This window comes from Poecilia formosa, unplaced genomic scaffold, assembly GCF_000485575.1.
Source record: "Poecilia formosa unplaced genomic scaffold, Poecilia_formosa-5.1.2 Scaffold306, whole genome shotgun sequence".
NCBI classification, from domain to species: Eukaryota; Metazoa; Chordata; class Actinopteri; order Cyprinodontiformes; family Poeciliidae; genus Poecilia; species Poecilia formosa.
The window spans coordinates 341,333-352,615 of record NW_006800245.1 but is presented as its reverse complement, the minus strand read 5'-3'; the positions used below and the strand labels follow the sequence as shown (position 1 = coordinate 352,615).

At 41.3% G+C, this 11,283-nt stretch overlaps 1 protein-coding gene across 1 annotated transcript in view; it reads right to left on the bottom strand.

The window, feature by feature from the left end:
* Window positions 1-2,817: 2,817 nt before the first annotated feature.
* nradd (neurotrophin receptor associated death domain) overlaps window positions 2,818-11,283 on the bottom strand; it is a 16,444-nt gene continuing 7,978 nt past the window's right edge. The window contains exons 2-6 of the mRNA XM_007572673.2: window positions 8,766-8,898; window positions 8,070-8,423; window positions 6,843-7,059; window positions 6,618-6,760; window positions 2,818-4,739 (exon numbers count right to left, since the gene is read on the bottom strand). Coding sequence (XP_007572735.1) covers window positions 4,426-4,739; window positions 6,618-6,760; window positions 6,843-7,059; window positions 8,070-8,423; window positions 8,766-8,898 — 1,161 coding nt within the window. The 3' untranslated portion in view covers window positions 2,818-4,425. The remainder of the gene's footprint in view (window positions 4,740-6,617; window positions 6,761-6,842; window positions 7,060-8,069; window positions 8,424-8,765; window positions 8,899-11,283) is intronic.

The following is an 11,283-nucleotide window of genomic DNA, read 5'->3' as shown; positions in this document are numbered from 1 at the left end:
TAAGTTGAGGCCTATTTTTTTGTGTTGTAAAAAAAAATTTGTAGCTTGCAAATGGTAAAATCTTTAGTTTTTACAATTAAAAATCTGAAAAGTGTGGCATGCAATTGTATTCGGAATGCGCAGAGCATTCTTTGCTGGAGGTAGAACTGTCTGTGTGCGTTTGTTGTTTTTTTTTTTATTTTTATTAAAGCCTTTCTACCAGCTCTCCACATGCAGAGGTAAAAATAGTTCAGTAATAGTGGAGACAAATCGAAAATATGCAGGGCAGGGACCAGGGTTGGGAACAAATAATTTTATTCATAATGCCATTTAAATATGGCATTTAAATATCAAATTGTACATTCACACACCCATGATGGCAAGCTACTGGATTGTAGCTACAGTGAGACTGCAGTTTTGCATTATCAGTCCTTTTGACCAACACCAGCAGGCCAGGTGAAGTGACTTGCCCAAGGACACAAACGGACCGATGGCAGGCGGACCGAGAATCGAACCGGCGAACTCCTACCGCCATCGTCCCCCTGCCGACTTACATGGTTTCCTGCGAACCGTGGAGAGCAGGAGTGCTGAAGTCAAGTCTGCTACCATCTTGCAACTTTGAGAAGCTTCTCCAAAACACCTGGATGGCTGGTTACCAGGCCTGTTCGGAGCTGAATGACTGCTGGTGAGGAAATTTAGCCGTTTGATCCCAGTCTGTCGGAGTAAGGATGTGTCTAAAAGTTGCAGGGTGGTAGCTCTCGGTGAGTCCCGAAGTCATCCGTTTGCCCTGGATGTCGACGCAATCTACTGCTATTTTGTGTTGCTCTGTTGCACAAAATCCCAGTAAACTTTTGTGACAAGTTTCAGCAGCTATGAATATTTTTGCAAGGCATTTCCGCTAAGTATCAAGTTACTTAAAAGTTTTTACTTTTTTCTTTTAAAGTACCGTAACTTGCTGCATGATTAACATCTCGGTGCTCACCCAGTCCTGCTTTAAATCGCCTCGAGGCCTGTGGTGCACATGGCATGAACACAACTCTGGCACATTTTGCACAGTCTTTATCCAGATGTTTGGCCCCTGCAAAAGAGGGAAACAAAAAGTGATCAAGTGCCTTCATTAGAGATATCTGCTTGGTCTAAACACGGAGGAGACCTGCTGATAAGCGGAGAGAGCCGCTTGCAGTGCTTTACTTCTCTTCCTCAAACCCATCCCCCTCTTTTTTTAAGTGTGTGCACATTCCGCACACCCCAATGCCTGTGTGCTCCAGACCGCAGTTAAGCAGTCCCTTCTGGAGTGTGTGATGGCATGTAACGCAGCCTCGGGCCATGCGAGATGCCTGCTCCCGCTTAGAACTGAAGGCAGAGAGATCATTAACAGATCCGAGTTCAGTGAGACTGAGACTCTCCTCGATGAGGATTTGACCCGAGCTGTTATTTTGAGTTCACACACAAATGATTTAAAAAAGGAAAAAAGAAAGAAAAGAAAAAAAGATTTCCCTCAGGGTTTTTGGACAGGAAGCGTCTTAATATTGTAAATCCCTTGATAAAAGACGTATTGCATTCCAAGCAGGTCCAAACATCCTCACCCAAATCCAACAAGTGGGAAACAGGAATTGGTAAACAATGGCAGTTCAATGCAGAAGGGAGGACAATGAGTTCAAAATGAGGTTACAGAAAGTAATACTGTATTTGGTGCCAAACAACAGCAGGTTGATGTCATCGGTAAACCTGCCAAACTGAGCCTGTGTAATTAAGGCTTTGACAAAGTACCTAAGATAACATTACATGGGCAAATTGTTGTAACTCAGGAGAGGTTTAAGAACTAGTTTTCTTGATTTTAATGTGGGTTTTTAAATAAACTGCTATGAATATTAATAAGCATACCAGACAAACTGTCTGCTAAGGCAGCTTGGACGCTACATATTTGCTTCCACAACCATGTTTCAAAGTGAAGATGATGTGTTCAGGGCAATGTGTAACATTAGAACTGTGAAATGCAGTTGTATACGTATAAATTAAATACTTTATACATGCAGCATATTTCCAATCTTTATTTGCCAAAAGTTTTTTTTTTTTTTTAAATCAATATTGTTCTTTCCCCCCCAATTTATAATTAGATCAAATCCAAATAAAATACACTGAAGTCTTTGCTTCTAAATGGACAAAATATATTAAAAAATGACCCATCTGCTAAAAACGTCAACAAACCAATTTTTTTTTTTAATCACTTAATTATTAAAATTTCAATGTTAGCAGCAGATTTTTGTTACACTTCATTTATTTGTTTTCTACGCCGGTTTTATTGGTGCTCGGTGGTGCTGAAACCTTCACATCTTAAAGCTTTTATAAGGTAAAATCCAAATGACAAGTCTATCATAGGATTACTGTAAGCAACCACAGGAAATCCAGCACACTGGAAAAACCATGAAAAACACCTAAATTTACCCATAATACATAAACATTTAGAAGTTTCTTGGAGGCAAATTAGAGACTATAAAGGCTCCCTATGTTTTTTTTGGGGGAGGGTTGTGTGTGGAAAAAGTTTAGCCTGGCAGTAAAATTGTTGGATAAAGTGACCTCGCTCTTAGGAAAGTGTAGAAAAGAAAAGGCTTTGATAGACCTACATTACTGCTGCACAATATCCTTGAAATAAACTAAAAAAGAAAAAAAAGAAATAAAAATACTCGGAGACAGGCAGCTGTGGCAGGAAGAAAGCAAAAAAAGAGTTTGTTGTCTCATAAAAAGTGTATAAAACGCAGACGTGATCCGGCCGGGTAAAGAGAGTCTTCCTTCGATTGTCACAAAACCTTTTGGCAGTCAACTGCAGTACAGACACGATTATTTTAAAATGTACTTTATTTTAAAAAAAGTATCCAAAGAAGAAACATGTTGAGCTACGGAGTTCAATATAAACAACTTTACATAGAAATATTCCTTTTTATGTAAAAGGTGAGATTTGATTTTTGTTCAAAAATACACATTTCTGCTCATAATACAACATACTGCACATCATTTTGCTTGTGAACTGAATATTTAGGGTATTTGAGTGTCTATTCTAACTGGTTTTGTACTGAACATGTAACATTTAGAGGTGACATTGTTCTTAAATATGAAAGGATTGAATTCCTCTGACTCCGTACTGTGGGTGGAAGCAGCTATCAATGGGAACAAATCTGTCTGACACAACATGGCTATGAAAATTAAGTATGATTAAAAACATTTTTGGGTCAATTTCAGTAGAAACATGAAGGTCTGATTTCTGACAGACCTGTAGAATGACTAAAAAGGAACCTATCTGACAACATGAAGTAGGCTGAAAGATCTAAAATGAAAATAAAAACACACAAACCGTTGCTTGAAAGAACATTTAAGAATAGACGAGGAACAAATGAGAGACATATTTCAGTCGTAAAACCATAAAGTCATTTTAAGGCATTGAACCAAACTGAATAGTAATGAACCTTCACAGGAGCGGCTGACCGGCCATAATTCTTCAGAGAAAACATCTCTGACTCATCCAACTGAAAACCTCTAAACAGTTTCTCAAGCACTTCAGGCTTCACTTTCTAACCTCAAAGGAAGAGTTTCAGCACCAAATGGAAACATTTTCTGTGGTCTTACGAGGGAAAAAAAGTGGACATTTTCGCAAGTTGTGTGTCCTGCTACTTCTGGTGTAAACTAACTCAGCATTTCTGATAGACGTTAGACATGGAGGTGGTGGTGTGATAGTCTGGGGCTGCTTTGCCCCAGACGACTTGCAGAAATGAACAGAGCCAATAAGTAGCCCCACTTATGAACAAAAGGTGTTGGAATGGCGAGAAACCTGAGTGAAATTAGGCTGCTTGACCTTAAACAGGCTACTTGTGCTCAAATACACTCCAGTGTAGCTGAATGCTGCAAAAGAATAAAAAACAATTCCTCCACATTGATGCAAAAAAAAAGAACTTCAAGCTGCAGCATATACTTGAGTTTATGGTGCTGTGCAGTTACATTTCCTTAGATTAAAATATTTCCTTTTTAATGAATAAAATCATCCTTTTTTTTTAAAGGGCTTCTTGTAGTTACTTAGGTTGCCTTTCTCTGATCTAATCATTTTCTTTATGATCTGAAACATGTAAATGTGACGTAAAAACAAAAACACTAGAAATCTGATTGTGGGAAATATTTTTTTACGGCTCTGTATATTCAGTCCAATAATCCCTGCACTGCCAGACAGACAAATCGGTTACCATACAGCATCATCATCTTTCACACAGTTCAAATAAGCAACAAGTAATATATTTTTGGAGTATCGATGGTTTTTTAGTGAAAAAAAAAAAGGTCTATAAACAAAGTAATTTAAGAATGACTCCTTCAACCATAACAGAAGAGCTGAAAGCCGAGTGCCTCGCTTATCCCCTCCCCAACTTGAGTCTGTGATTGTCGCTCGAGGGTCCGGCGAGCTGGTCACACCACAGAAACACCCTGCTGCGTGCTGTTGATGGCCGTCACCGCATCGGGTCTCTCGATGCGGTTTAGCGCCGAGCTCAGCAGTCCCAGGGTGGAGCCCTCTCTCTGGGCCCAGTTAGACAGGAGCGTGTGCGCCGGGGCCTCGCCGCGTCCGAACAGGTCCAGCTGTTCGGGTTCGTAGCCCAGCGCCGCACCGAGGTGCCTCCATCCGCGGCCGCTTGCCTCCTGCAGGAGGCGCTCCACCTCCTCCTGTTTGTGCGGTGGCAGGTTGACGTACAGGCGGTTGTCAAGCTTGCTGTCTCTCTTGGTACCTGTTTGGAAAACAAGCTTAATGAGCTCAAGGCTTGGTGGGACTCCAGAGCCGGCTGATGTCACGATGTTTGTTTCATGTTTAGATTTCACTTTGAAACGTATATCGCTGAGAGCCGTGCTTTAACCCACGGCTGTATGCTTTTTCTGCCCACCAGTGTTTATTCTTGTGCAGAAAGTAATGTCATTCCTGCTTGTTTACGGCGGTCTGTCTGCTGATGTTTCCATGATTTCTGGTTGTTTAGCTGTACTTTGGTTGGATTTTGTTCCAGGACCCATTACTCCTTAGTGAGTTTTGAGAGAGGTCACATTGTTTAATCAGCAGCATGACAGACCTGAGGACTGCATTTATTGGTGGCCCTTGTAAAACAAACATAAAAAAGAAAGATTTTTATTTTTTATTTTTTACTTTTAATAAAGTACCATAACAATTTTTGAAAAAACTATTATGCTTAATTAAATAGTTTACTAAGCTGATCTAAATTTTTCATCTGGGCTACAGATACACAGTTTCTCCATACCACTGTTCAAAATGGGAAATACCCAAAAACATGCCACTTAAATAAGTCAGACGCTCTGATGTAGAGAGGAACAACGTGACTCGTACAGGTCTAGGTCAGGAAAAGGCCAAGTGACATTTCATCATCAGTCAGAGACTGATTTGTCTCTGACTGCAAATCAGTCTAGGCTTAAAAAATGTCTGCAGTTGTATAGTAGGATAAGAGCATATCTTACTATAATTCTACTAAACTATTATTACATTTGTTTCTTTCAACAGTTACATGAGAATTGTCCCTGGTATGAAAAAAAAAGTAATAATGTGTTACTTTACAGCAGTAATTAGAGGATGTGTGGTTGTCCCTGTTCAACATGGGACAACAGAGACACATTTCTCTCCGAGGGAGTTGGACGCCTGAGACAACGGGACAACTTAGCTGAGGAATGTGATGCTAACAGCGTAAAGAGAAATCTGATAATCGTTTCCTCACCAGTAAATCATCTTTAACACATGACCCAGTCAACCACTGAGTACTGCAGCGATCATTACTGGAATGGTGTTTATAGTCCAGACCCATCCATAAAACTGACAAACTTTATGGAGAGTAGAAGAGTTTTATTTAGTTTGCCGAAAAAAAGACCTCAAGCTGCTTCTAATATGTTCTGATCAACGAGAAACCAAGCCATAACTCTTTAGTCTAATGGAAAACATAATAGATCATGTTATAAAGTCATTATTACATAGACAAAATATCTAAATAGATAATGGTTCAACAATATATCTGGGATATTCAGATTCAAATGAAGTTTTAAATGTGTAGCATATTTGAATTTGGTATTTAAAGTGCAAATTAAACCTGGAATTCCACTAAACAACGACTTAAATGGTGACCTATAAAATAAACCTGCATGAACCTAAAGGATTACAGCTGACATACACAAATTCAGCACAGCTTTCGTTGGATTTAACACAAAAGGCTGTTCAGCAGAGCACCAATATGGTTAAAAAGTTAGTTTCATAAACTCACTTATCAAAAATAATGTTTTGGTCAAGAATTATTTTCTAATTTTTACACATATTTTGCTGTCTGTCATTGTTCCAATACATTTTTGTTCTCCATGAAAACTTTGGTGCTACCTTGGACTTGGAGTAAATATGGCACGTTGGCACTTGCCACCTGTCGTACCTCCATTAACCACCAGAGGGCAGAAGACTCGTGTGGCATTTGATACAGCAGGTTTTTAAGGAAAGATCTATTGTCAGAGGCGAGAGCTTTGAAGTGTATCCCACTACGACTTTTTAGTAAGAGCTCAGAAGGAAGTGTATAAAACAAAATGAAGCATTTGCAATTGTAGAATTAAAGTCTGTGTGTCTTCCTTGCCTTTACTGGGCTGGTTGTCCTGCAGGCTGTAAGAGTCCAGAAACACACCGCTGTCACTTTGGAGCTTTTCTCCTTCTGGAGACGTTGCCAGCTCTGCCACACGTGCCTTGGAGAGGGCCTTCTTCTGTTTGCACGACCTCCAACTGAGAAGAGACCGTGAAAGCAGTTTAAGTTTGCACATGCCCAATCACGCTCACCTTATTACAGGACGCAGTACAAACTCACCATTTATAAGCCACGTAAACCAACAAGCCCAGCACCACAGCAGCCAGAACAGACACGTAGACGAGAATGTTGTTGCTGCCACCCTCATCCTGCGGTGTGAACTTGGACGGTCCTGGTGCGGGGCTGCCGTCTTCCTCCTCGTTTTCCTCCATCACCGCCCCGTTAGGAATGTTCAAGGTCCCGTCGGCACCAGCAGGGCCAATGTGCAGCTTCTTATCTATTAGACACAAAGACATGTCAAGAAGGAGCTGCACACATGCTCATCAGAACATATTTGGACCAGATGTGAAGATAACGTCTGTCACCCTGATCCCCCGGGGATTTTAACCTCCCATTGCCCCTGTTTTTTAGCCGCCTGCGGTTTTGCCTTTTTGGGATCAAACAGCACAAGACACGGCACCGACCAGTGCAAGGTCGAAAGGGTCATGACACCTGGACTCTCAGTGAGTACAGATGACCCTTGTCTTAGGGAGCAAGTGTAGCTATTTGAGAGCAAGATCAGTCATTGTCAGGGTCAGCTGCCTCTCTTTGCCTTCAGCAGCAGTTAACCTAAAGACCTGTCAACCTTTTATCAATTGGACGACAACTCTAAAGTGAGCTTTTGGACTTCTCGTGTTTCTTTGTGTTCAGAAACTGTGGAATCGGGTGTTCAGAGACCCCGGTCCTTCCTACATGTCACTCATTGTTTGTCTTTTATCTACTATTGTTGTGTCTTCCAGCGTCACATGTTGAAAGACGAAAGCTGGCACTCTTTCGTAGTGCTGGTATTGGCTTTTACAGAACTTCCCGGCACCATAAATCTTTGAAAGAGGTTGATGTAATGCAAAGTAAACTAAACAAGATAATGCCACAGGTTTTAGCCAATACCACCAAGACCTAGAGGGTAGTTTGTGGGATCCTGCAGTGTTGATAGAATGAGACTATCACAGTTCAACAGCCTCACAGTTCAACCAGGTGTTTGGGGAAAGTGTGAGGGGGGGATGGGGTGCCTCACAAAGGAAAACTATCCCCTGCAAAGCATGTAAATAGCTTTGCATGGCCAAGCGTTTAGGCACCCCCGAATGCCTACCAGGGAAGATTCAATAATTTCTCAAACATGCAACCTGTGATTTTACTGAGTGAATAACATTTTACCCAGCTTCGTCCTTCGAGAGCCATTTGCAAAAATACCAAATAAATTACATTTGTGTTTCAATAAGAAGAGTCTATTTGCGTAGAAACACTCACCCATGCAGAGTGTGTCAAAGTTGTGCATACAGGATTGGATCTCCACTTCGTCATCGGAGCACTGACTGCAAGCCTGGCACGGTTTGGTGCTGACATCCTCCTCTGAGAAGGTTCCCGGGCCACACTTCTGGCAAAGCGTGTCTCCTAGAAGACCGCACTCCCGGACGACCCCGTGACCCGTCCTGCACCTGGAACAGGGTGCGCATAGGCCTAAGCCGCTCACAAAGTAGAAGCCAGTGTCGCACTCGCATTGCGTGTCCTGGGTTGCCGAACAGGACGTCAGCATGGGGACACCCGGCGGACACGTGCTACATGGAAGGCAGAAGTCGAGGCCTTCGGATGGTGAAAATGTTCCTGGGAAAACAGGTTTAAACGAATAATTAGTGCGTTCCAATTTTAAATACTGAAATGCTACCATATGATACAAAATAAGTTAATTTGACTTCTCTCAGATGTTTGGGAGAGATATTATCCGAGCAGGACAGAATTACTGATTCTAATCAATTTCTACTTTTTGTTTAAAGACATGAAAATGCTTCTTTTCCCAAAATTGTTATGTTTCCAGCACCTATCTCAAAAATATCTCTGCCTGGTGGAAATTAATAATATGTGAAATTTTAGAAAACAAAAATGTCAATATCAGGTAATAAATAAGAAGCAAAAAGAAGTAAAAAGAAACAAATTGTCAGTGCTTACCTGGCAGACATGGTTGACATTTGGTATTCTCCTTCCCACACGTTTCCTCCAATCCATATCCAACTGGACACAAATTGCAACAATGTCCCGACTCGGTGTACTTCCCACTGGCACAACTCTTTCCAAGAGTAACCTAGAGTAAACATGAGGCGTCAAGATAAACTCACAGCTTTTTAGGAAAGAGCAACAAATAACAAAAAAAGTGCTTATCTTGCCTATTTACTTTTGATCAAATCACAGAAACCCTGCGTAAGTCTTTCCTTTACAGCAAAACACGATTTCATCATCTTTTTGGAAGCAAATCCCACACTTCCCACCTTCCCACCCTTTTGTGATCATTGACACATGGAAAATGGCAAGCCTTCTTTTTTTCTTTTGCAATCTTTCCATCTGACTCGGTTTACTCTCCAAGTGCTCCGACTTCGTATCTGAAAGTGGGTACCAGAGAGGCCCGGCTTAAGATATGACACAACAGTTTAGGTGTTCTTCACAGCTTTCACAGAAGAGATTGAGAGGATTATTGGGTTTTACGTTACTGAAGAAAAAAAAAACTGAGACAAACAGAGATATTATGGTGCCCTGCTAAAGTATTTGCACACTGAAACATTTCAATGATTCGTCTCGTTATAAACTCAAACTTCAAAGTGTTTTATTTGAGTGTTTTTACGGAACAGACCAGCGCAAAGTAGAGCTAAATTGTGAAATTAAAGGAAATGGATACAAGGTTTTCACAATGTTTTGTGAGCAAAAATCAGAACAGCGTGTTACACATTTTCTATTCAGCCAGACTGAGACAGTACTTTGACAAACCAAACTGATCTACAATTACAGCTGAAAACGTCACAAACCGTCTTGCAAATTATCCAAGAGGTAATTTTGGATAATTCGAATGGCGAAAATCTGTGAATAAGGATTTTCTTTCCTGGCACAGATATTCAATTCACTTCAAAACTACTGTTTTGCATGTAGGATACTAGAAATGGTAGACATGGCACCTTCCTCCACGCGTTTGCCGTGTCCCCTGCATGGCTTGTGACAAACTAAACAGAACTTCGTAATGCTTCTTTTCAATAAGGTATTTCTTATTGACAGTCATTGCAGTCTGAGCTGTGGATTTCTGCAGGTTCCTCCATAGTTATGATCCTTCAGGCTTTTCTACAAAAACACAAAATCCTACCAACCACTTCTAGTGCAAATATCTTAGTGCACTTGAATTATTGTACTTGTAAGTTAGAAAAGACAAAACTAACTTGCAAGTAAAGCATAGTAGCCTTTTTTAAAGCAAATAATTCCTTAATATTGATGAAAAGGTACTAGTACCACTGGCAGATTATTTCACTTGTAAATTGTAAAACATGTCTTTTCATAAGTGAAACTATCTGCCAGTGGAAGTAGTACTTTTTTGACTTAAAACAAGCTCCTGTATCTTGCTGAAAAGTTACTTGTAAGTTAGTTTTGGTCTTATTTCAGGTGTACTAAGATATTTGCCCCAGAAACTAGACCAAAATACCTGGTGGAACTTTGTGCGTTTGCAGTGCTGGCCATTAGTGGGTAGTGAGTTATGTCTTCATACATTGTAGTGTGGGGTCATAACTTTGCAAAATCTATTGCATTAATACCTTTGCAAGACACTGAAGGTAATAGAAGCTAACAAATCAAGAGGAGCTTCTATTCTGTTCCCACTCAATCCAAATCCAAAGTGAAGGACACTTTTCACAGCCTGCACATGTGAAACTGGGTCTGCGGGGGGGAGTAATGAGACGGGTCCAGCCTTTGCCAAGGGTGTCAGTTAACCAAAGCCACCCAGCGTGAGAGTGTTCGGATGAAGAGACACCTTTGAAGTCACCAAGCCCTCCAGGTGTGTCTGTGAAGATCAGTATTTCACCAATAACCTCCCCCCCGCCCCCTCCGCCGCCGCCTCTGCAGACTAAATGCAACGGCATCTTAAATATGCACAGGGCGACTGGCCTTCTCCGCCCGAGGGCCTGACAAGAACAAACCGAGCAAACAGATGTCTAACAACTAACCTCCTGCTAAGGGGAAAAGCAACATCTAAACAGCCCGATGATGATTTCTTTCTTTGTCTCCTGAAGTCTGCCAAGAAGCTTAAGGGAGCATGTGTGAACCTGTAGGGCCTCCATTAAAACCCCACCAGCCACACACACACGGAGACACACACACACACACTCATGTTTGTGTTGCTATCTTTGTGGGAACTTTCCATTGTCTTCCATTCATTTCTACAGCCTAAACCTTACCTTTACCCTTTTCCTAACCCTAACCATCACCCTAACCATCACATACCTAACCCTAACCAAAACTCAATTCATACCTTAGCCCTAACTCTGACCCCTGACCCAAAAACAGGGTTTCCCCTTGTGGGGACCAGGTTGCGGTCCCCACAAGGAGCAACTGGTCCCCACAATGTAGTATATGTCAGGAAAATCGTCCCCCCAAGGTATTACAAACAAACGCACACACACACACACGCACACATTTGTTTTGCTATCTTTGTGGG